The sequence below is a fragment of the Salvelinus sp. IW2-2015 genome, linkage group LG6.1 (assembly GCF_002910315.2).
Source record: "Salvelinus sp. IW2-2015 linkage group LG6.1, ASM291031v2, whole genome shotgun sequence".
Lineage (NCBI taxonomy): Eukaryota > Metazoa > Chordata > Actinopteri > Salmoniformes > Salmonidae > Salvelinus > Salvelinus sp. IW2-2015.
The window spans coordinates 10,448,184-10,472,920 of record NC_036845.1 but is presented as its reverse complement, the minus strand read 5'-3'; the positions used below and the strand labels follow the sequence as shown (position 1 = coordinate 10,472,920).

Here is a 24,737-nt window from a genome sequence, read left to right as displayed (position 1 = left end):
GGGGATCAAATACTTTTTCCCCTCACTGTATGAACATGGCATCTTCAGAATGAGTAAAATAGCATTCAGAAATGCTTGGTGCAGAGCCTGGCAGGATTCCTCAACATTGTGTAAGAACTGGTTGCAGTTGCACAATGCGGAGACACAAGGAATTCTGCGATGCTCGGAATAGAAAGCAGTGGCTAATTAAATTCTACTACATAACTAAAAGTGACTTGATCACAAATGTTAAGATATGCATAAGGAAAACAAAATAAGTCTGAGAATTTTCTGGGCTTCCCATTGAGTCACTGGACAAACAGAGCTTGAAAACTGCACTGACAGAGCAGTTTGGCTGCTGGATTATGGCATGATTGTTACGAGCACTACAGGCCATGTGACTATCAGGCAGCCTATGAGGTCATGGGGCAGTCAGTTCTCAGCTCCCCGAGAAGACTGTCGCCACCACCTAGCAAGCTCCCTCTAAACACCATGGTAAATAGTCATTCCCCTCTGAAGCCATGAGGACTTTTTCCAACAAGCCAAAGAAGAGACAGATTTTAGGCAATATGGTATTTATATATTTCAATTCAGAGAAAATTAGTATCCAATGATGATATGCTGTATTACATTCAGGTTTAAGCCCTTAAGACTTTTAAAACGAGAATTTAAATGGCAACAGAAAAAAAATATTCTTAAAGACAACAAAAAACACCACCCGAGAACAATGGAGAGAACTTAAATTCCATGAGACTTGAGGTTAACAAACCAAACCAGATAAGCAGGCAAAGAAAACAAACTCAAAAAAGTATGGTATGCGCCCTTTCAGAAATCTCACATTGTTCCCTCAGTTCTGTGTTCAGACATAATTTTTGCTTAACGGGTGTACAATGTTAATTCTCAGGTTGTGTAGGTACCCCTAGCTCACTCTCCTGAGGTGATGTCAGACAGGAAACCCAGTCCTGTCAGTCTATGGTCTCAGAGGCAATGTAGCTCTTGTTTACGACCTCTCTCTAGAGAAAGGGAGTAAAGTGCTGGTGTTTAATCCGGTCCATACATGAAGGTGAGACGAGCACAAGAGACCTGAAACAGCGGCATTTGTATAACTACATAGTATACTGTACAAAACAAACCCCAAACACTATACAAATATACAAAATCAACAGAAGTCATTTCAAAATATTCCTTAAGTGAGGTGAAAGATGAAAAAAAAGTGTTGATTAAGGAAACTACAGATTATGGTAGGATTTGCATTAATATAGATGTGCCCAATATCTGTTTGTTGTTTGAGTATGATGATAAACCTTCAATAGAGTGAGGGATGTAGTATTTTGAGCATCTGCTTCTGCAACAATACAACCTGATAATCAGAGACAATGGGGTAGGAGATCTGTCTCATGTCTTATTGCTTGCCAAAGCGATGGACTTTTATAGGGCTCTACAGTTACTTCTTAGAGAAGCTAAAAAAAGAAAGAAATTATTACTTTTGTCAGTTCTGTCACTCAAATACACACATCTCAGGATAAACGTTCCATATTACACTGAAAGACTGCAAATTAGTTCAAGTCTTTGCCACCTGTGAGCCTGACTGCTTAGGTGTAAAAACAAGTTGCTTTAAAAAAGGAGAGAAAGGATTCCCATGGAAACACAGGAAGATAAACTATGCCCAGACTGAAAGTGATTGAATTAGATCTGTCTGTCCCAGAGTGTAAAACCTGAAATGGTTAGTGCATTTCCCATTCGCTTCACAGCGTGAAAAAGTGATGGTGGTAGGTCATTATTAGTCCTCCAACAAGCCTTTCACATGTCAGTGTCAGCTGACACAGAATGGCCATACCTTATAGGGAAGCTCAGTTGGAAGAGGGACACGGGGGGGGGGGGGACAGTCTTGGTTCCTCAGAGAAGTTGATGGTAGACACTTCCTGTAGAGTTCCTGTACGTTATGCAATGATTTCCCGTTCTCTGTTCAGGCAAGTTCAGTTCAGCTTAATTTTCTGACAGGTCAGGATACCCTGGAACTTTGAGGGCAGGTTAGGAAGCAGTCACATACTGAGGAGACCACAGTAAGACAATGGGCTGATTTCCTGATCATCACAGGTCAAGTTTCTGCTCTCACAGCACTCTAGAGGCACTCAGTGGAGACTCCAGCCAGAAACTTGCCAAATACTCTAGACGAACCAAAACCTAACACATAACTATCTCCAACACGGGACAGTACTCTATAAAGCTTCTCCCTACAGCCATTCAGCTTAGGGTTATACCGACAGAACACAGCCTCAAAACAGAAGTTATAGTAGTAGGGTCTACTCTGATGCAATATCTCATTAAAACAGGCCTGCCCAGACAACTCACTTAATCAGAAGGCACTGTGTGAAAATTAAGGTCTGTGTGAGGTACATTTTTGGGATGATTGAATATTTGCATTTCAAATACATGCTATTACAAGCTAAGCTGTGTAGAAAAACTCTTCAACTTCAAAACTGAACGTTGGCCACCACTGTATGCTAAGACATATACACCTAGAGGAGCTTCACCATACAATCATAAAGCTTTAGCTGATTTGTCATAAGCAAATAACTACAAAAGACAGATCAACAGATCAGGCTGTTTATGTTTCTGGCTTTGATACTGTAATCCTTTGAGAGGTTAGTGAAGGAGGGGTTATTTAGGCTAGAAAATACTAAAGCAGCTACAAACCTAGAAAAAAAAGCACCTATAGGTATTTTACCTGAAATATTTAAATGGGTAGGTTGACCATGTGAAGTGTGACTGAATGCTAATCGCTTCTCCCTGCAGAAATATCCGCATTGAGGCATGTACCTCTTAAGGTTCATCTGTTAAAAAATAAAAAAGGGAAATGAAATCAAGAATATAATAGAAGAGGATGACATTAGCAGAGAGGACAATGAGAGGTGCTACATTACTCCTAGCATCATTCTCTCCTGTCGTGAGGTCCACTGTTTAATGGAGAACAAAGAGGATGACTGTGGAGCACGCCATACAGGAAGCAGCAATACTACAAATAGTGCGTGGGATATTTTTACCGAACTTACAATTCCCATCAGGCATTTCACTATATTATCGTTAAAAAGCATTTATTTCAGCTAGTAGAAAAAAATTACTTTTCTTCATAACACTGCTGTGCGAAGAAAAAATGATAATTATAAATGGAATATTGCTAATTGATTACTAAAAGGGGAAGATGGAAGGCTGTCAGGAGGGCCTTCCTCAGTCACTGCTGTCCTCCTCATCTTCGTCGTCCGACACGTTGTTGTACTTTGACCCTGACCGGCTGTAGGAGTCCGAGCGTGGGTCTAAGCCCGTCCCCCCTCCTGCGGAGGCCAGCTGCAGGTAACAGAACTCACACACACGCACCGGCTTGCACGACTGGCTGGGCAGCAGGAATTTCTTGTCAGAGCACGGGCCACAAACCACATAGCCGCACTTGCGGCAATGGTGGCGGCGGCTGAGGGGCGTGAACTTGATCTTCTGGCAGCGCATGCAGAGAGTGGCCTCTGAGTCAGGTATCCAGACGGCTGCGTGCTCGCCAGTCGGCGCTTTGCCGCTCTTCTCCAACAGGTCGCCCACGCACTTGCTGATGTGGCTCATCCACTCTGACTTCTCAGTAGCGGTGGCGGCGTAGACAGCGAAAGACTTGGTGGGTGTCTTGATGAGCCAGCCGTTCCGCAGGTCGCCCTCATCAGCCACCGTGTCGATGGTGACGCTCTCCAGCGGGATGATGTGCTGCTTGTTGTACTTCTTCTTCTGGATGACAATGTTGCCGTACACCAGGATGTCGTTGAACAGGAAGAACTGGCGCGCCTTGGGCTTCTTGCGACACAGCTTGGTGAGCACACCCTCACCGATGAGTACGCGGCCCGGTATGACCAGTGGCTGGCCCGCTGCGCCGAAGCAGCCCTCGACTACCTGGATCCGCTTGGAGTTGGCCTCGCTGTTCGCCAGCCGGTCCACCATCTTAGCTTCGCCTGGATCAAAAAGAGAGAGGAGGGAGAGAGAGAAAACTATTGTATTTTAATGTTTTGCAAATACCCCTTCAAAGCTGTGATACAAAGATTGAAAGTGGGAAAAAAAGTGTCATCCAACTAATTGTATTTTAAGAATATGAAAAGCGATATAGGAAATATGTCAGGCAATACAGACGAATTTCAATTGAGAACCTCTCAAAAATGTCCATGGACTAGGCCTGAAGTCTCATTCACTTAGCTGCTTTATTAACTTTAAAGATAAGCTCACTCAAAAAGGAGGATTTTTTATTGGACATCCTACTCCAAAATACATTAACATGTAATTATGTTATCTTCCTTTAAAACGCTTCTGAAAATCGAGGACAGTTTCATTTTCTCTCTTGATCTCAATGACACCACCAGACCATTCTATATTAACCCAAAAAGTAATCTTAGCTAACAATTATCACATACAGCTATTATTAAGGTTGGCTAAAAGATAGTTAGAGGACGCAACATTGTATTTGTCCCATTACGGCAACTGAGAGCATGGGTAGCGCCATTGATGCCATCTCCATTTTGAAGTAGTCAAATGTTCTTCCTATACTACTCCTATGAGTTGGTAAACAAAGTGAAAGGGTGCATACTGCCACCTGAAGTGTGCTGTTTAAACAGGTATACATTACTGCCACCTGCAGTAATGGAATGTTTTCACACAAGTATAATTCACTGACTGATCCCTCCTGATGACCTGGATGGAATTATGTGATCCTTCCTTTACTCATGAGAAGTCCTACCCTGCTAACTACTTCAAAATGGTGAAAGTCCTCAACAGCGCTGCCCATGCTAAAACGGGATCTTGGGCTCTCGAATCCTCTCTCTCTATGGGTTGGCTACACTTCCAGGATTTCAAGTTACCTTGGAGGTTCTCGGGCGAGCTGCTGAAAATCTGAGGAAGATATGCAACTTGTTGTAACTTGTCACTCTGATCTTAAAAGTGTGTCTCGGCAGAAATCTGTATTTTATTTGTATTTCTTTTTTCAGTGGCGGCACCGCTGCTAAATTAATATAGGGGAAACACTGCTTCAAGGAACACACACACAAACACACAGAGAAGCAAATGCTTAGTATTAATAACTCCCATCGTCCGCAAAAAAGAACCTGGACAACCATTTTAATGAAGGTTGATAGCTGCAGAATAATGGTGTCCACAGAAGATGGGTGTTAAAATCAGAAAGAGTTTAATATGGGTCTTTAAGGGATGGTTCCCTGAAATTACTTAATTATGCCCTGTAAGCAGTCGATGGAGAAGGTATGACAATCCATACTTTGGTTTAGTTTGTCTGGCACGGTTTCCAAATGCTAACGTTTTAGCATTTTTGGCACAAATCCCATTCAAGTCATGGGACCGATAGCTTTTTCCCCCCACGCATCATATCCAAATCATCTGAAAGTATCTTGATTGTAAAGCTCAATAAAGTAACTTATTGATGCTATGAACATGAAGCACAAAAAATGCTAATATCAGTCCCATGACTTGGAAAATGTTGAAACAGAAACTAAACCAAAGCATGGATTGCTGTCATACCTTGTCTATAGACCGCTTACAGAGTAAGGAAACCAATATGTCATTTGGGTGAACTATCCCTTTAATGTACCAGTAGAGAATTTCACTGTGACATTATATTCTAACAGGTTCTGATGTACCAGTAGAGAATTGCACTGTGACATTATATTCTAACAGGTTGTGATGTACCAGTAGAGAATTGCACTGTGACATTATATTCTAACAGGTTGTGATGTACCAATAGAGAATTGCACTGTGACATTATATAATAACAGGTTCTGACGTACCAGTAGAAAAACCAAGCTGCTCCTATCTAACTTTCCTAACGATGACAATCTCCGTTACTCGCTTGCCTCCTTAACCTCGCTCTCTGCCCAGAAGACACCATCTGTCTTTCCCAATCTAATTCCCTCACTCTCTCTATCCTTAGGGAAATCCATCTGCAGCTTCACAGAACCATGGCATGAAACCAGAAAGCCCCATTTGCCCAGGAACACTAAGGTAAACTGCCTAAATGACTACCGACCCATAGCATTCATGTCTGTAGCCATGAAGTGCTTTGAAAGGCTGGTCATGGCTCACATTAACACCATTATCCCAGAAACCATAGACCCACTCCAATTTGCATACCGCCTCAGATCCACAGATGATGCAATCTCTATTGCACTCCACAGTGCTCTTTCCCACCTGGACAAAAGGAACACCTACATGAGAATGCTATTCATTGTAGTGGAGCATGTTGAGAGCTTCAAGTTCCTTAATGTCCACATTACCAACAAACTTTCATGGTCCAAACACACCAAGACAGTCGTGAAGAGGGCACGACAAAGCCTATTCCCCCTCAGGAGACTGAAAAGATTTGGCATGAGTCCTCAGATCCTAAAAAAGTTATACAGCTGCACCATCGAGAGCATCCTGACGGGTTGCATCACTGCCTGGTATGTCAACTGCTCAGCCTCCGACCGCAAGGCACTACAGAGGGTAGTGCGTATGGCTCAGTACATCACCGAGGTCAAGCTTCCTGCAATCCAGGACCTCTATACCAGGCGGTGTCAGAGGAAGGCCCTAAAAATTGTCAAAGACTCCAGCTACCCTAGTCATAGATGTCCTCTCTGCTACCGCATGGCAAGCAGTACCAGAGCGCCAAGTCTAGGTCTAAAAGACTTCTTAACAGCTTCTACCCCCAAGCCATAAGACCCCTGAACAGCTAGTCAAAAGTCTACCCCCCGCTACTCTATGGTTATTATCTATGCATAGTCACTTTAACTCTACCTACATGTACATATTACCTCAATTAACCTGTGCCTCCGCACATTGACTCTGTACCGGTACCCCCTGTATGTAGCCTCGCTACTGTTATTTTATACCTCTCTTTTTTTGTTGGTTAAGGGCTTGTAAATAAGCATTTCACTGTAAGGTCTACACCTGTTGTATTCGGCGCAAGTTACAAATAAAATACTACCCTCATCTCTCCCACTCTTTGGAGTGAATCCAAAACTAGCAAAGCAAACACAGAAGTTTATCTGCTTTGACCCAACTTCCAGCAAAGGCACTGAGCGGGAGCTTGTAATTGTACATTCATATAGGTCAAAGGTAATTGATGAGAAAGACGATGGGCTGTGTTTGCCCTGTGGGCCTGGGGATGGTACCCTGCAAAAGGGACAGACTTCAGTTGTTTGAACTGGTGATGCACATGCGTCTGATGCATACGATACTATAGGCACATTGAGTGATCAAAAATAATCTCAAATAAAGCCTACAGATTACATACACAAAGTCTACTCAACTAGGCCATCTCTTGATGTTGATACCAAGACAAATTCAAACTTAGGTACACACCTCTGGCAGATCTCTAATATGGAGTGGATCATAGCAACGCAATGCCACTCCAGGCCTGGCCCCACTGTTGCTGCTCTGGGATTGTGCTAATTAGCAGCAGAAGCTAACACTAACATAAGCACTGGGACCAGGCTACAGGCAGGGAGGGCACACAGGCTCACAGTTATCTGTGCATTAGCCACCTAGCCCAGAGAGCTAACACTATTGACGACAGGTGATATGGAGCCATGGAGTATAGGGCCTTGTGTGCCCCTGCCTGGAGTGGATATTGTTTAGAGACATATTAACCCTGTTAGTGAGGCCTCTCTGCCTACTGCCATGACGACAGGCTTCAGCTGCAGTCAAGAGGAAGATGAGATCTAGAGCCGGGCCTGAGAAAGAAAGAAAAGAAAGAGAAAAAAAAGAGATGAAGGATTGTGTCAGGGAAATGAATCATAGGGAGTTAGGTTAAGAGAAAGATACAAGGTTAAGAGGAAGATACAAGGCTGCTTGGTCTCTTCATTGGTACTTAATGCCCAATAGAAAGAGAGAAGGCCTAAACCTTTCAACACGTCTGATTACAACAGATGATCTTGATCACGTTACACTGTCAAAAAATGTTTCAATACTTTGCGGTGGTAAGGCTGCATGGAGGCATCGATTCAAACACCTACATGTAAATGGCAAAGGCATACGAAGACACTGACATTCAGCATTTAGGCGTGACGTTCTGCGCCCACCAGGTTAGGCGTGGTCGTTTTCATCTGAAGGGCCCAACATGTTGGGACAATACCAACTGCCAATCCTGGTTGTGACCGTGTGAACTACTGTGACTCACCTCTGCTTTGCAAAGTTAAACACAGAGTAGAGGGAGGCCTATGCCATTTCAGAGAAAAGTGCTTCAGAGTGAGGCTAGATTTTGCATTAACTTTATACAGTAACAGGCCTAACGTGTCTTAGGCCTATAGTACATGTACTGCTTCAGTGGATTCAATAGATTTAGTTCCGAAGAAGCAGATTCCAGCTCTCACACAGCTCTCATCCAAAATAACAGCAGAATGACCTCAGTCTCACTTTCACACCGCCTCCTCTTCAGTGTGACACGCAGTAAACAGATGGGGAAGACAGAAAAACATCTTATGTCCTTTCAGCTTAGCTCAGGTCATACACCACCTTCAGCTCAACGGGTCAACCAGTGCACTGCCTGAAAGAGTAAGCACATGCTGACTGAATTAATTTAGACCTTTTAATACTATGCATGTGCTTGTGCGTGCATGTACTTCTGCTGTCAAATAGGTTAGGGTACACAGGGTCCACTACCTAGTATCGAGTAATCTCGGAAATTCATAACTAAAATCCCACGCAATTGCATCAGATGCTTGATTAAGTTCTGGGGGCAGACTTGCTAGAAAAGATACTAGAACGAGGAGGGGAAGCAGAGCTGTAGCTCCACCCCCTCTCCTTGCAGGTTACAGGCAAGTTTATGGGCCAAATGTCCCCTCGCCTCTCTGAAATGTTAAAGATGTGCACACCTGTGAAATCGTGATTTGTCCAAATGATACGTGACAAAAGAAAATATGCACTGGAACAGGGTAATTAGTCATCGAATCAAACACATGCGTATGTCCACGAAAGATTTAGTACTGTTATTAATAATGACAGATAAAAAAGACTTGATTTCAAGAGTAATATCAACAACAAAAAACAAAACATTTTGCAAAAGAACTACCAAGCCAAAACACATACAGGATAACGACCTCCTCACACAAATCTGGACTCCGGTCAGACACCACGCAACAGGTAGCAACAACAACACTTGGGAGTGTTTTAGTTGGTCATTTGCTGATTGGTCGCTCTTGTGCCTCTTGTCTCTGAGTGGACGTACAGGTTGCCAAGTTGACAGGTGGGAGAAGGTTGCCAGGTAGCAGAGGGTAGCAAGGTGGTGAATACACCTCTATCCCAGCACCAGGTTGACTATGGGCTTCCCCATCACCAGCTGGTCCTTTCAGAACCTCATAAGCTTTCCCTCCGCCATCAGTGACACCAGATCTCGGACAGGTTGGGAAAAAGGACAACCTTTTACAGCGCACTCCTCATAGTTTTGGATGCTGGAGTAACAGGACGAAAGACTTCATTTTGAATGACAGGGTTAGCTGACGCCGACACTTGTTGTTATAGCCTACCTCAGGTTACGGGAGAAGCAGGAGCTAAAGATAAACCCATGATTAATAGATTACGAGCTCTGTCCTCGCTCTTTCAGGTTTATTTTTCTAGCCATTTTGCCCAGAATCAGATTGAGATTGTGAAAATACACCCAACATTATGCAGACATGAAAATAGGACTACTTCAGAAAGTCAACACTCATGATGTTAGTTCTTCTTCTCCCCACAACATTTTCTATGTTAGGTTTATATGAGTTTGTGGGGAGGGCCCAATGAACACAGTTGCCACCCTACATCTTCCTGAGGCAACATGAAGGCCAATAATGCTAACATTTTCCATAGGCAGGAGGGCATCCAAGCTACACATGGTGTAATGGTCATTATAAACTAATGGTATAGGAGGAGACACTGCCAATAAACAGCAGCTTTAAAAAGGCCTGGCTCTCATAATGAATGGTTCTTTGCCCTTTCCTTCCTGTAACGTTGAACAGAAGAGGCACTGCATGCAAAACAGTCTTCTTTCAGTCTCAAATTGGGAGACAGTGCATCTAAAAATAATCCAAGGTTTCCCCAGATGGGTCGCCATTGCAAAACAATTGTCTTCATGAAGCAGATGGAGGGAGGCAGCAGGGGACATTGAACCTTTCTCCTCAGTGCTGGGCTCCAACATTACTTAGCCTAACTAACTAACTTTCAATACTCTTTGAGGACCACTGAGTCTGAAATATACCAGCCCACGTCTCATGAACTCTGGCAAGACAGAAGTGACTCAGATACCAAGAGAATGAAAGTGTCAAAATGAAGAAAAGGAGAAAGAGGACTTTGTATGCTCTAACCCAAACAGAAACCTCCAAAACAAGAAAATCGATTAAGATGGTTCGGTTGTTGACAAGGATGCTGCTGCTTTTGCATATGAGAGGTCAAAGACAGGCAGAAACTGCTTCGCCAATAGAAATCCCCGATCACACTAGTAGGCGACGTCATGGCAACGTTGGCTAGCTAAGCTCATGCGTAGAAACACGTCAGCGGGTCTAATGATCGTCTGGTGCACAACTGCACATGTGCAGGCCGTCAAAGCAAAGGCACTCCTTCGATATAAAGTTGTTTTTGACGAAAATGAAAACGTTCGTTTGTCACTTTAACGAGGTTGGCGTAATAACACGTTCAACTACTTATTAAGACTTCTCAAACCCCAAACCCCGGCCTGCTTAGTCTATTTCGCAAACGTTCCTGGAAGCCTCACAATGTTGCGCCTCTGGGTTTAGAAACTCTTGTGGCGTCTCCTCCTACAGAGGAAGTAATTACCTTGCACACATTCATCTAAAGAGATGAGCATCAAGTTATTTTTACACCTTTCACCAAAACACGAATTCATGACCTTAAAGCAGAAACCAGCAGTTAAAACAATAACAAAGCGACCTCCTCACCAGTTTGTGAAAAGTTAAGGGATGGGGCTTGAGAAATGTAACCACTCTCAAATTCATAGAGCTATGGATGCAAGGATTCACCGTCCATGATGTTAAAATTATAGTTTTAACCATGTTTTAAGGCTATATAGGGTTTGCATTTACTTTGTTGACAAAGATTGGGAGTAAAACATGTTTATATTTGGGGTTATGATGCAGCACGACAGTTGAACTTAGGTCATAAGGCAGTTATAAATTATATTCTTCAAGACTCAAATGGGTACATATAATTAATTTACACTGAGTGTACAAAACATTAAGAACACCTGCTTTTTCCATGACAGACTGACCAGGTGAATCCAGTTGAAATCTATGATCCCTGATTGATGTCACTTCAAAATCTGTGTAGATGAAGGGGATGAGATGGGTTAAAGGATTTTTATGCCTTCAGACAATTGAGACATGAATTGTGTATGTGCCATTCAGAGGGTGAATAGGCTAGACAAAAGTTTGAAGTGCCTTTGAACGGAGTATGGTAGTAGGTGTCAGGTGCACCGGTTTGTGTCACGAACTGCAACACAGCTGGGTTTTCCAATAGTTTCCTGTGTGTATCAAGAATGGTTCACCACCAAAAGGACATCTAGCCAACTTGACAACTGTGGAAAATATTGGTGTCAACACAGCATAGCATCCCTGCGGAACGCTTTCGACACCTTGTAGAATACATGCTCTGAGGGCAAAAAAAAAGTGGGGGGGTGCAACTCAATATTAGGAAGGTGTTCTTAATGTTTTGTACACTCAGTGTATAAGTCTCAAATGGATGTAGAAACTGCTGATTGCCCCTTTAATTGAAGGAAGCATTGCATTGGATGAAAGACGGAGGATAGCATAATTCAACCAGACAGGAAGAGAAGATCCCCCTCAAGCATTTCAGCTATTAAAGTGAAAGTATGACTGCCAAGCTCATGATTCACTACACCTTGGACCATGTAGCACAGGTTGTATGAGGATAAGCACACCCTCACTGTATATGTGACACATTTTACTTCACCACAACTAGCAGGTGTTTATGTAAGCTGACGTACAGTACAGCTATAGGCCTATGCCTCCTCACAGAATGAATGTCACCAGTGACCAGACACCTCCAAAAGAATTTGGGCTACTACTTCACTACACCCAACTCTCTGCTCTTCCTTCTCCTCCAATCCAAATCTCCTCTTATATCGTGCTGAGGTGATTCTACTCGCATCACTGCTTTTTGGTAACAGTAGTAGACTAAATTTCACAGAGTTGTTCCATTTGGTATCTAATTCTGCTCATTTTAAGGATGGCAGGAAGTCCAAGAACCACGAGCTGATGCCCACTCCACAGCCAGCCCCAATCACCAAGGGCAGAACTTACCAGACAGCCAGAAAAAATATGTTGAGTCCTTGGGACTGACAAGTACCATTGCACTGTAGTGTAGCACAGTACAACGAACTTTCAGTACTTTTTCAATAATAGAACATGAAAAACAGTTTGTTACTTTCGGTACTTCTGTCATTGTCAAATGTGCCTCACATCGTCTACTGATTGAGAGAGGATCAAGTATGTCTATCAGGGCAGCCGATGTCCCCTTATAACGGGAGAGCACCGTGCCTGCTCCACTTACTCTTTGCTAGCCTGGCCTGAGGAACCACTGCACTCATTAGCATTACAGGCTAGAACACTTGCAAGAAGATACCAGTAGCTTCTGAGTGGCACAGCGGTCTAAGGCACTGCATCTCAGTGCTAGAGGCATCACTACAGACCCTGGTTCAATTCCAGGCTGTATCACATCCAGCCGTGATTGGGAGTCCCATAGGGCGGCGCACAATTGGCCCAGCGTCGTCCGGGTTAGGGTTTGGCAGGTCATCATTGTAAATAAGAATTTGTTCTTAACTGACTTGCCTAGTTTAATAAATACAAATTATAGGCCAACTTTCCTTGCTAGCTGAAGCAAATATCAATTCACTTCCCTAGTAACATGCTTCTGATAATATGTAAACGTTAAGGCAAAATATTGCTGATTGACACCAAAAACTTTACATTTTCATCGTCTCCCCCGATTCACATATCATCTTTTCTCTAGCCTCGAACTGACTGTGTGTGAATGAAGTCAAGGGTCTTAAGAGACTGCGCACACTTTTATACAAATAAAAAGCAGCAAATGTTGATCAGTATAATAAAATAAGTAAAATGTTTTTAATCTGTAGCCGCATGGAAATCAGCCAAAACAAGCTCAATAACTCATTGCATTAAATATGAATATTGAATATGCATTAACCTGTACCGTGGATAGGCCTAGGTTACATCTTGATTTACCCAGTCTATCAATAGACTAAAGCCCTCAAATTCAACTCTGGACCTTGAAGCCAGTTCCACTGCTTTTTCCCCCTCTAACCAGGGACTGATTTAGACCTGGGACACCAGGTGTGTGCAATTAATGATCAAGTAGAACAGAAAGCCAGCAGGCTCTGGACCTCGTAGGGTAAGAGCTGAATACCCCTGGGAATAGAGATTTACTAGGGATCTAAACACGCATTGGTCCCCGGTTCAAATGTTTAAGATATGACTACATCGGTTGGAGGGACCCCAAACCGACCGGTCAGAAGATCCATTAAAACGTTGATCATATGCTGTTACTTTCTTCTTAACTTCCGAAAATACCTCATCTTGTGACAACTGATGTCTCCTCTCCTTCAGTGTCGAGCATGTAACTGTGTTGATAATCATTGATCAACAAGTAATTTTGCATGCCGAACAACCAGAGCTGGGACAGTAAACCGAAAATGATCGACGCCGACCATACCAATCACTTATCGCACGCATTTCGCTGATATCGTTCATTACGATAAGTAGCCTATTCTAGAGAAATGTGAGGTTTACCAATATAGGTGATCGCTAATGGAACAATTGATGGCTGCAACCATAAAACTAGTAGCTGTAGTTTAAAGTTAGAAAAATAACAACTTGTGCACATTCATGTTTGAACTGTATTGTTGTATTTATCACATCAATACAGGCAATTTATGTCATTATGGATTACCAACAACCCCAGGCAATATCAATAGATTAATCAAACTGTGTACACTGCGTCCCGCGAGGCCACACGTCACCTCCCGCATTCAAATGTTTGTAAAATGGCTTGTGCAATATTAGGCTTTATTAGTTGATTGTCAACCAATGTAATTTGCTAGGTTATTGTTATCAAATGCGCTGTTGAAAATTGTGTTTTACCGGAATAAAGTAGCCTAAGCTACCACCAGAGATAGTCAGCAGGTTGGCTATAGCCAGATGAGTTATAGCCAACCTGCTGCCTATAGCCAACCTGCTGCCTATAGCCAACCTGCTGCCTATAGCCAACCTGCTGCCTATAGCCAACCTGCTGCCTATAGCCAACCTGCTGATTGGGGCTTAGGGTACATTAGATTTGATTTTGATTGTTCAGGTTCACCATCAGCAACAGTTTTGATAGTTTTCTTTAAACAAAATCAGTGTATATGGTCATTTTTAGATATGATATTATAAACTTTATCCTGTATAAGCGATGTTTGCAATAGTTTTTGCTACCCGCACTGCATGGGCAAAGCCGGGGGAGATATATATAGATTTTAAGTTATCAAAAAAGGTCTAAATCATTCAATTGAGACAGGGCTGAAATCCAAAGTTGTGCTATATATTCATTGGCTATGTCATAGCTAATTTGTAACGATGAATATTGATACATTACTAGGTCAAACACTTTGAATTTGCAAAAATGCCAAATTAATTAGTGGGTGATGGGGATTTCAGATCTAAAGTTTAGGGACAAAAAGCAAACATTATCCCCATTTTTATCCCCATTGGGGTGGTAGATGCCGAGTCATCCTTATGGCTCAGCTCAGGTGCCGACATAAACCATAGACACAGTGAAAGGTCAGCTCAGACAGATTCAGCTTAAAGGCGCCCAGCTCAAACTCCATTAGCTGCAGATTAGAATGGAAAACAAATGTGCTTATATAACAAATGTTAGTGAATCGTATCGTTCCTCTAATCAAACCAAATCGCTCCGAATCATTTAAAACCCCAAAAGTTGCACATCCCTAAGATTTACCATTCAAATAAATGATTACCTTTAGGTAGTTAGTTATTTTTAACCAAAACTCAAATTGTAATGCAATGATATTGATCTCAAAAGATCTGTCTGGTTCAAGTGACATTATGTGACTTTGGCTGATACGCCTTCTTTATTTGTTGTGGTATCGAGTATCGAAGTCAAAAAATGCTGGTATCGTGACAACACTACCGCACTGTGTTATCATCAGCTTACAACAAACAACTTCAGCCTTGCAGAGGACACTCCTGGCTTACCATGAGCACAGCATGTCTACACAGAGGATTACATGATCTCAATATGAGATAAGGGGGTTGTAAATATGTTGTGTCAAGTGGCCGTTTATGTGCTTTCTAAACAGGTGTGCAGTGCAGCCACATTGACCTGTTGAATAGGACAGGGTTAAGTTAAAGTCAAACCCCTCACTGCAAATATAGGGAGGGTTGGTGACCTTTCAAAACAAGCCATTGGACCTAATAGCCTCTGATGATATAGTGGCATGATGGCATTCTCACTTCACATTTAGGGTACTACAGTCGATATGGTACCCTTTCCCAAATCTGTGCCTCGACTCAATCCTGTCTCGGAGCTCTACGGACAATTTCTTCGACCTTGGTTTTTGCTCTGACATGCACTGTCAACTGTGGGACCTTGTATAGACAGGTGTGTGCACGCCTTCCCAAATCATGTCCAATTAATTAAATTTACCACAGCTAGACTCCAATCATGTTGTATAAACATCTCAAGAATGATCAATGGAAACAGGATGCACCTGAGCTCAATTTTGAGTCTCATTGCAAAGGGTGTCAATACTTATGTAAATAAGATTTGTTTTCTATTTTTAAAACATTTCCAAAAATTACTTAAAACCTGTTTCGCTGTCATTAAGATTGCTGAGTAAAAATGTACATAATCCATTTTAGAATAAGGCTGTAACTTAACAAAATGTGGAGAAGGGGTCTGAATAGTTTCTGAATGCACTGTATTTGTGAAATCCCAATAGAGAATGCCAACTAAATGCTAAAAAGCGCATTGTAAACATTTTGTACAGTTTCTGACCTAAAAAAGTAACTCAAAAATACTACTCACTCATTTTTCTGCACGCACAAAACTAATATTTGCCAGCAAGGCTCTTGATCCAGGACGGGATTCTCTGCTGTTACCAAGCGAATGCTTGATTTAGGAATAAGCTAACCACTTAGCTAACTAGCTACTAAATTTGCACACCAAATGCACAACTGCAGACATTTAGCACATTTTAGATTTAACATACGTTATAAAATATATCTAGCTGGCAAACATTTAGTTGTGAATTCAATACTGTAATTAGATACCCTGGCGCATGCTGCACAACAGTGAGTGACTCACAAAGCTCCGGTCTCTCGTCGTTTTCTTGTAAACAAACACCATGTGACACGTGACTGGGGACTACCGTAAACTTCATAAGAATGTGACAGACGAACTGAAGAACGCAATGTTCTTTATCTCCTATAGTATTGCACAAGTTGACTGCAGGTATTTACTTAAAAAGTTTCTACAAATATTCAAATGTATGCCGTGGCTTTTCCAAATACGCCGGTATATACTGCCCAAGCCCAATTCATGACATGCACAATTGCTTGGGACTGTTGTGAATGTGCTCTCTAAACCAGAGCAAGAGGGCAGTCTAACCAAAGCATGTCCAATGCACTGTATTTACAGAATACCCTTATCAATCCAATAGCAACAAGGTTTAATTTGAATTTCAGCTAACCTTTGTTATGGGACCTCTACCTTCAGGTGAAGGTGTGGAGTGGGACATTCCACTGTGTAAATTATTACAGTGAAGCCACCTGTAGATAGGCTAGATTATAACCTTGCGCAGGTGAGAGCTAAAAAAAAAAAAAAAAAGGACAATAAGCATTGGTTCTCGAGGGACAAAAAAAATAATATATATATACTCTTAAAATGGCAAATAATTATTCAGCTACTACTCTCTACTGAGAACCTTGGAGGGAAAGCTTTAGTCATTGCCATAACTTGCTGACTCAGAAGCTAGTAAAAAAAAAAGCATTACGCAGAAAGGATGTTAACTTTGACTAGAGGAGGGGAAGCCATCCCCCAGTGTTGTGGGGCTAGGCTATATAAAACCTCTGAATCAATTTATGGAGCAGGCAATGGACCAAATCATTGAAAAATTGACTAAGTGACTGACTCAAATGAACTTGGCAAAAACCATTGAGGTCACCACCCATTGACTTCAGCTGCCGCTCAGGCCAAAAGTTGACACACTATATACAGTTGAAGTCGGAAGTTTACATACACCTTAGCCAAATACATTTAAACTCAGTTTCACAATTCCTGACATTTAATCCTAGTAAAAATGCCCTGTCTTAGGTCCGTTAGGATCACCACTTTATTTTAAGAATGTGAAATGTCAGAATAATAGTAGAGAAAATTATTTCAGCTTTTATTTATTTCATCACATCACATATACACTCAATTAGTATTTGGTAGCATTGCCTTTAAATTGTTTCACTTGGGTTAAACGTTTTGGTTAGCCTTCCACAAGCTTCACACAATAAGTTGGGTGAATTTTGGCCCATTCCTCCTGACAGAGCTGGTGTAACCGAGTCAGGTTTGTAGGCCTCCTTGCTCGCACACACTTTTTCAGTTCTGCCCACAAATTTTCTATGGGATTGAGGTCAGGGCTTTGTGATGGTCACTCCAATACCTTGACTTTGTTGTCCTTAAGCCATTTTGCCACAACTTTGGAAGTATGCTTGGGGTCATTGTCCATTTGGAAGACCCATTTGCAACCAAGCTTCAACTTCCTGACTGATGTCTTGAGATGTTGCTTCAATATATCTACATAAATGTTCCCTTCCTCATGATGCCTTCTATTTTGTGAAGTGCACCAGTCCCTCCTGCAGCAAAGCACCCCACAACATGATGCTGCCACCCCTGTGCTTCATGGTTGGGATGGTGTTCTTCGGCTTGCGAGCATCCCCCTTTTTCCTCCAAATATAACGATGGTCATTATGGCCAAACAGTTCTATTTTTGTTTCATCAGACCAGAGGACATTTCTCCAAAAAGTACGATCTTTGTCCCCATGTGCAGTTGCAAACCGTAGTCTGGCTTTTTAATGGCGGTTTTGGAGCAGTGGCTTCTTCCTTGCTGAGCGCCCATTCAGGTTATGTCGATATAGGACTGGTTTTACTGTGTATATAGATACTTTTGTACCCGTTTCCTCCAGCATCTTCACAAGGTCCTTTCTGTTGTTCTGGGATTAATTTGCACTTTTCGCACCAAAGTACATTCATCTCTAGGAGACAGAATGCGTCTCCTTCCTGAATGGTATGACGGCTGTGTGGTCCCATGGTGTTTATACTTGCGTACTATTGTTTGTACAGATGAACGTGGTACCTTCAGGTGTTTGGATATTGCTCAAAGGATGAACCAGACATGTGGAGGTCTACAATGTTTTTCTGAGGTCTTGGCTGATTTCTTTTGATTTTCCCATGATGTCAAGCAAAGAGGCACAGAGTTTGAAGGTAGGCCTTGAAATACATCCACAGGTACACCTCCAATTGACTCAAATGATGTCAATTAGCCCATCAGAAGCTTCTAAAGCCATGACATAATTCTGGAATTTTCCAAGCTGTTTAAAGGCACAGTCAACTTAGTGTATGTAAACTTCTGACCCACTAGAATTGTGATACAGTGAACTATAAGTGAAATAATCTGTCTGTAAACAATTGTTGGAAAAATTACTTGTGTCATGCACAAAGTAGATGTCCTAACCAACTTGCCAAAACTATAGTTTAACAAGAAATTTGTGGAATGGTTGAAAAGCGAGTTTTAATGACTCCAACCAAAGTGTATGTATACTTCCGACTTCAACTGTATGATCCAAGTACCTTTTTGTCTCACCATTATTTTTTAGGCTAGGCCTATAGGCTGGCAACAGAATTTCCACCACTACAATTTGTTGAGCGTGGGAGCTTTAGTAAGTCTAAATCACCATGGAGATCAAGAGTCCGACTGACACGCCTCTTTCCGACCGAGTTGTAGTAGAGGTCAAAAGGCACTGTGTCATGTGGTTGATCCTTAAGCTCTCTGCTTCTATGTGGAGAAGTTGTTGTTACTCATACCACTCACTCAGAAAGCTATGATCGCTCCCTCAGCAGCAGGCAACAGCATTCACTACAGATTGATGTTTAACGTGAAAAAAGGGTAGCTGAGCTCCATATGGGGTTTGAGTATTAACACATGCTATTTTCTGATGACATGTGAATTGGCTGCTCTTCCAAACTCTTTCCAGGTTTTTGGTAGCGCTCGTTAAGCTCAACCATAGGAACAGAACCAGCGAGAGTGAGGAGTTTGGCTACACAGGAATGCACCATAACAACATCTGTTACACTCGTTCAGATGTGCTCATTCGCTCATCATATTCACTTCTGGGACATTTTAATACAAAAGGTAGCAGAGAACGGTAAAAAAGTTGAGTGGTATGTCTTGGAGTTAGCCACTTTGAATAAAACTGTCTTCTAATAGTAATAAAAAAAACTAGGCTACTCATGGCCCATCTTGCTAACTGTTTGCTTACCTCCCATTTGGATGAAAGTGAAGTTCTAACAAGTGAAATCCTCTCACAGAAGTGAAGCTCTCAAGTGAAATCCTCTCACAGAGACATACAAAGACAATAAATCAGAAGTAAAAGGCATTGCAAAAGTGAGTCTGAATTGTGCCTTTTCAAAAACACCAGGTGGGAGGCAGGCACAACAAATGCAGAAGTGAAACGCTTACATAATGTGAAGAACCCTCCTGTTGGGACAGGAAACTATTTACCAATACATTATAGGCCTTTCTGTGACAGAACTACTTCCCGGTGAGAAAGATGAGCACAATTGACATACACTACACTGCACCAATCACTTTAGCAAGCTAAACAATATTTGTGAGCTGCTAAAGCGACTGCAACCTATTTGTTTCAGAGTGGGAAGTATTCTAGTGTATTTAATCTGCATCCATTTATAAACAGTGTCATATTGGATTAAATTGGATTACAGGAACCAGAGCAATATTCTGTACCGGTGTGGCAGAGCAGCTAGTTGCCTGAGGCTGGGAGGAGTCCTCCCGGGCAAGTCGATTGCATTTAGCCTCACCTAGGCCTAGCTCGTAGAAAACTTGTTTAACACTGTTAAGCAAAAAAAAACAAGGGACAAAACCGCTGTCAAAAGACTACTTGTAGGTGCTTCTTTGCAGATGCACATTTCATGCTTTGCCTCTGACCATGTGAAACTACGAGGGGAAAAATATGACAGCACCTGTATTCAATAGGCAATAGCCTATTGACACACTTGCACAACCTTGTCCTTTTGCTACTCTACAGTAAAGTGAGCAGTATCAGGCACTGGGTAGTCGTGTGTGTGTAAAAGCAACAGCTAGATTGCGCGATACCTCTAATTTGAACATAATTGTACAACGCTGATGCTCTGACCAGGTTATAAACTAGCTAGCTAATGTCGTAATCACAATTTCTTAATCGTGGTCGTAGTGACTGAAAGAGTTGCATATTTTAGCCTTAGCACTACACACCAGATTCAAATCCTCAAGGCTTGATGAGTTAATCATTTGATTCAGATGTGTAGTGCTAAAGCAAAAATATGCCATAAGCAGACGCATTTAGCCAAAGCGACTTGCAGTACGCATGCATACATTTACGTAAGGTTGGTCCCGGGAATCGAACCCGCTATTCTGCCGTTGGAGGTGCCATGCTCTAAAAACTGAGCAAGAAAAAAAACTAAAAAGGTGCATCCCTTTGGCTCCTCAGGACAAGGATAAAGTACATTTAATTATACCTGAGCCGTCATTGTGATGGTGTTCTGCATTCAAGTTTCTACAAGTTTAAAATGGTGATTGTTATTTGTCATGATAGCTAGTTGGGTAGCTAGCTAAGTGAGTTGAATCTATTTATGGCCATTGTAAGCTCTCTAGCTACTTAAGCACTGGATGTGGTGATAAACAACAAAACACCTAGCTATCTAAATTCAGTCTAATTCACTAGCCCAATAATGGACTAAAGGAGCCTAGCGTTAATCTCTATTGCATTCCACAGTGCCCTCTGCCACCTGGACAAGAGGAACACCTATGTGAGAACGCTGTTTATTGACTAAAGCTTAGCGTTCCAACACCATAGTGCCCTCCAAGCTCATCACTGAGCTCAGGACCCTGGGACCGAACACATCCCTCTGGATCCTGGACTTCCTGGCGGGCCGACCCCAGGTGGTGAGTATAGGCAATAACACATCCACCACGCTGGCCTTCAACACGGGGGCCCCTCGGGGGTGTGTGCTTAGTCCCCTCCTGTAGCCACACACAACACCATCATTAAGTTTACTGACGACAACGGTGGCAGGCCTGATCACAGACACCCCTTAGGCTCCTCAGGACACAGTGGTAGGCAGTGTGGTGCCAGGACAACAACCTCTCCCTAAAAGTCAGCAAGACAAAGTAGCTGATCGTGGACTACAGGAAATGGAGGGCCGACGGTGGAGCCGGTCGAGAGCTTCAAGTTCCTCTGTGTCCACATCACTAAGGAATTATCATGGTCCAAACAGTCGTGAAGAAGGCACGACCACGCCTCGTCCCCCTCAGGAGGCTGAAAAGATTTGGCATTAGGTCCATGATGATACCAGTACCGCAAAACTCGTTAGTGTTGTGGCAAGGAAACCAAACACAAAGCAGACTCAACTTCTTTAGGAAAACAGACCTAATGTTGGAAAAAAACAGTCATCCAGAGCCACATTTATTTATACTGAACCAAAATATAAACACAACATGTAAAGTGTTGTTCCCATGTTCCATGAGCTGAAATAAAAAGATCCCAGGACCTCCACGTCCGGCTTCTTCCACGACGAGATCGTCTGAGACCCGGACAGCTGATGAAACTGAGGAGTATTTCTGACTGTAATAAAGCCCTTTGAGGGAAAAACACATTCTGAATGGCTGCGCCCCTGCCCAGTCACATGAAATCCATAGATTAGGGCCTAATGATTTTATTTCAATTAACTGATTTCTTTATATCAACTGTAACTCAGTAAAATCATTGCATATTGCATTTATATTTTTGTTCAGTATATTTTCCAAGATATAGCACACAATATTTGATGTACAAATAGTTTGGTTTGCTTCGCGTTTTCATTTTTGACATTGAAAAAGTATTGTGGTACTGGTATCGCCACAGCCCTATTTGGCATGGGCCCTCAGAGTTCTACAGCTGCACCATTGAAAAGATCTTGAATGGTTGCACCACTTGGTATGGCACCTGGTTGGCATCCAAGTGCAAGGTGTTAATGGTAGTACGTACGGCCCAGTACATCACTGGGGACAAGCTCCCTGCCATCCAGGACCTCTGTACCAGGCAGTGTCAGCGGAAGTCCCTAAAACATTGTCAAAGACTCCAGCCACCCAGGTCATAGACTGTTCGCTCTGCTACTGCACAGCAAGCAGGACCGATGCACCAAGTCTGGAACCAAAAGGACCCTGAACTGCTTCTACCCCCAAGCCATTAGACTGCTAAATAGTTAACCAAATGGCTACCCGGACTATCTGCATTGGCCCTTTTTGCACCAACTCTTTTGACTCATATACGCTCCTGCTACTGTTAATTATCTATCCAGTTGTATAGTAAATTTACACATACCTATATGTACACATCTACCTCAATTACCTCGTACCCCTGCACATCGACTCGGTACCCCATGTATATAGCTTAGTTATCATTACTCATTATGTATTTATTCCTCGTGTTACAATTTTTCAATTATTTATCAATTTCTCTCTCTGCATTGTTGGGAAGGGCCCTTAAGAAAGCATTGATTCTATTGCAATACGGTTCTAGAAACAGAAATCCCTCTACTTACATCTCACAACAACAAAAAATTCACAAATTAAAAATACACACTTACTGTACAATGTTTTAACCGGTTAACACAGTTACACCCGACAGTATTTTTCAGTGACAAGATGTTTGTTACACACAGGTGTCAGTGATGCAGATAGCTAATTAGCACAGGTTGTTAGTCCACTCTGTCTTCCATAAACTAGTGATGTTACATTTAATACCGGTGCGCGGAGGCAATCGCTAAACAGTTTATTTTGAAGCAGTGTGCAGATGCTTTATCAAAGGCACGTGATCAATGACGTCCGAAGCTTCTTTTCATCTAACAAATTATTATTTGTATTTAACTAGGCAAGTCAGTTAAGAACAAATTCTTATTTACAATGACGGTCTACCGGGGAACAGTGGCTTAACTGCCTTGTTCAGGGGCAGAACGACAGATTTTTACCTTGTCAGCTCAGGGATTGACCAAGCAACCTTTTGGTTACTGGCCCAACGCTCTAACCATTAGGCTACCTGGCGCCAAACACCTGATTGTTTTGGGAGAAGACACAAAGGCTACACTGTGCACGTACTATAGTGTGTGGGATGTCATCTATAATAATTTGGCTGTGCTAAATTGTTTTGACTACCAGGTGCCACTAGTGTACACAGTGTCGATCAAAGCCTCGAGTATGGAACCTATTTGACACAATTGGCTGGAAATGTGCAACGCTTCTGGAAGCTTTGTTTCCCCATCACTACTGAAAACAAGCGGTGTAACATGGAAATATGTCTCTGTGGGAACCATAACCCTATAAAAGGTGTGTGTAATTTAACCTTTGTAGAAAATTATTTCTCTATGATATGCAGTGGTGTTCAGTATTGAAGTAAAAAATACTTTAAAGTACTACGTTAGTTTTTGGGGGTATCTGTACTTTACGGTTTATATTTTTGACAACTTTTACTAAACTACATTCCTGAATAACATGTACCTTTTACTCCATACATGTTCCCTGACAACCAAAAGTACTCGTTACACTGACAAGAAAATGGTCCAATTGACACATTTATCAAGAGAACATCCCTATTCATCCCTACTGTCTCTGAACTGATATTTTGGCAATTCCAATTACTTTTGATAGCTACTTAAGTATATTTAAAACCAAATACTTTGACTTTTACTCAAGTAGCATTTTACTGGGTGACTCATTTTAATTGACTCATTTTCTATTAAGGTATATTTACGTTTACTCAAGTATGACAATTGAGTACTTTTTCCCACCTGCTGATATGAAAGATACGTTCCTTATGTTTTCAAAACCCTACCGCAAACGATGCGTTAACGTTTTAGAACAAGGGTCGGGGCTCTTAAACAAAACACCCTCAGTCAGACGATACTATCGTCAATGGGCGCTAAAGAAGGTAGTTAGCTAACGACGTCTATGGTGTACTGGTTAACTAGCTAACATAGTATCGCTAGATCAACTTAGTTAGTTGCTAGCTACGCCCATTAGCCACAATGTTAATGCAAAGGCTAGCTAAATCCTCCATTCGGTCCCGTTTCCAACTTACTAGCTAACTTAGCTGCTGTGGTGTTAGCGCAGTGCAGTGGACAAGTGGTGAGTTAACGTTAGCTAGCTACAGTAGCTGTGACTATGGCTAAGAATATAACACAAATAGTGAGATATCATTCCAACAAAGCACATACCCGACTTTAACTTCGGCCAGCAATTTACAAGTAACTTGTAGCTTCGTTTTAATGAAATTCCACACTTGTCAGTCGCCCTCTACCTTGCTGTCCGCGGGTAGCGGCTCACTCGTTGCCTTGAAAGTAATACCAATATGGCTACAGGGAGT

At 42.2% G+C, this 24,737-nt stretch overlaps 1 protein-coding gene across 6 annotated transcripts; it reads right to left on the bottom strand.

Moving 5' to 3' along the window:
* Positions 1 to 537: 537 nt before the first annotated feature.
* On the bottom strand, positions 538 to 24,737 carry LOC111965052 (pleckstrin homology domain-containing family F member 2). Of its 6 annotated transcripts, none has more exons than XM_070443962.1 (3): positions 24,589 to 24,737; positions 1,817 to 3,965; positions 538 to 992 (listed from the first exon to the last, which is right to left on the bottom strand). In XM_070443962.1, exon 2 carries the CDS (start codon positions 3,952 to 3,954, stop codon positions 3,208 to 3,210), a length of 747 nt encoding a protein of 248 aa, XP_070300063.1. In that variant the 5' UTR covers positions 3,955 to 3,965; positions 24,589 to 24,737; the 3' UTR covers positions 538 to 992; positions 1,817 to 3,207. The 6 variants fall into 6 exon arrangements, with proteins under 6 accessions (XP_070300063.1, XP_070300065.1, XP_070300064.1 ...); XM_070443964.1 differs by having other exon boundaries at positions 24,672 to 24,697; XM_070443963.1 differs by lacking the exon at positions 24,589 to 24,737 and adding an exon at positions 22,966 to 23,080.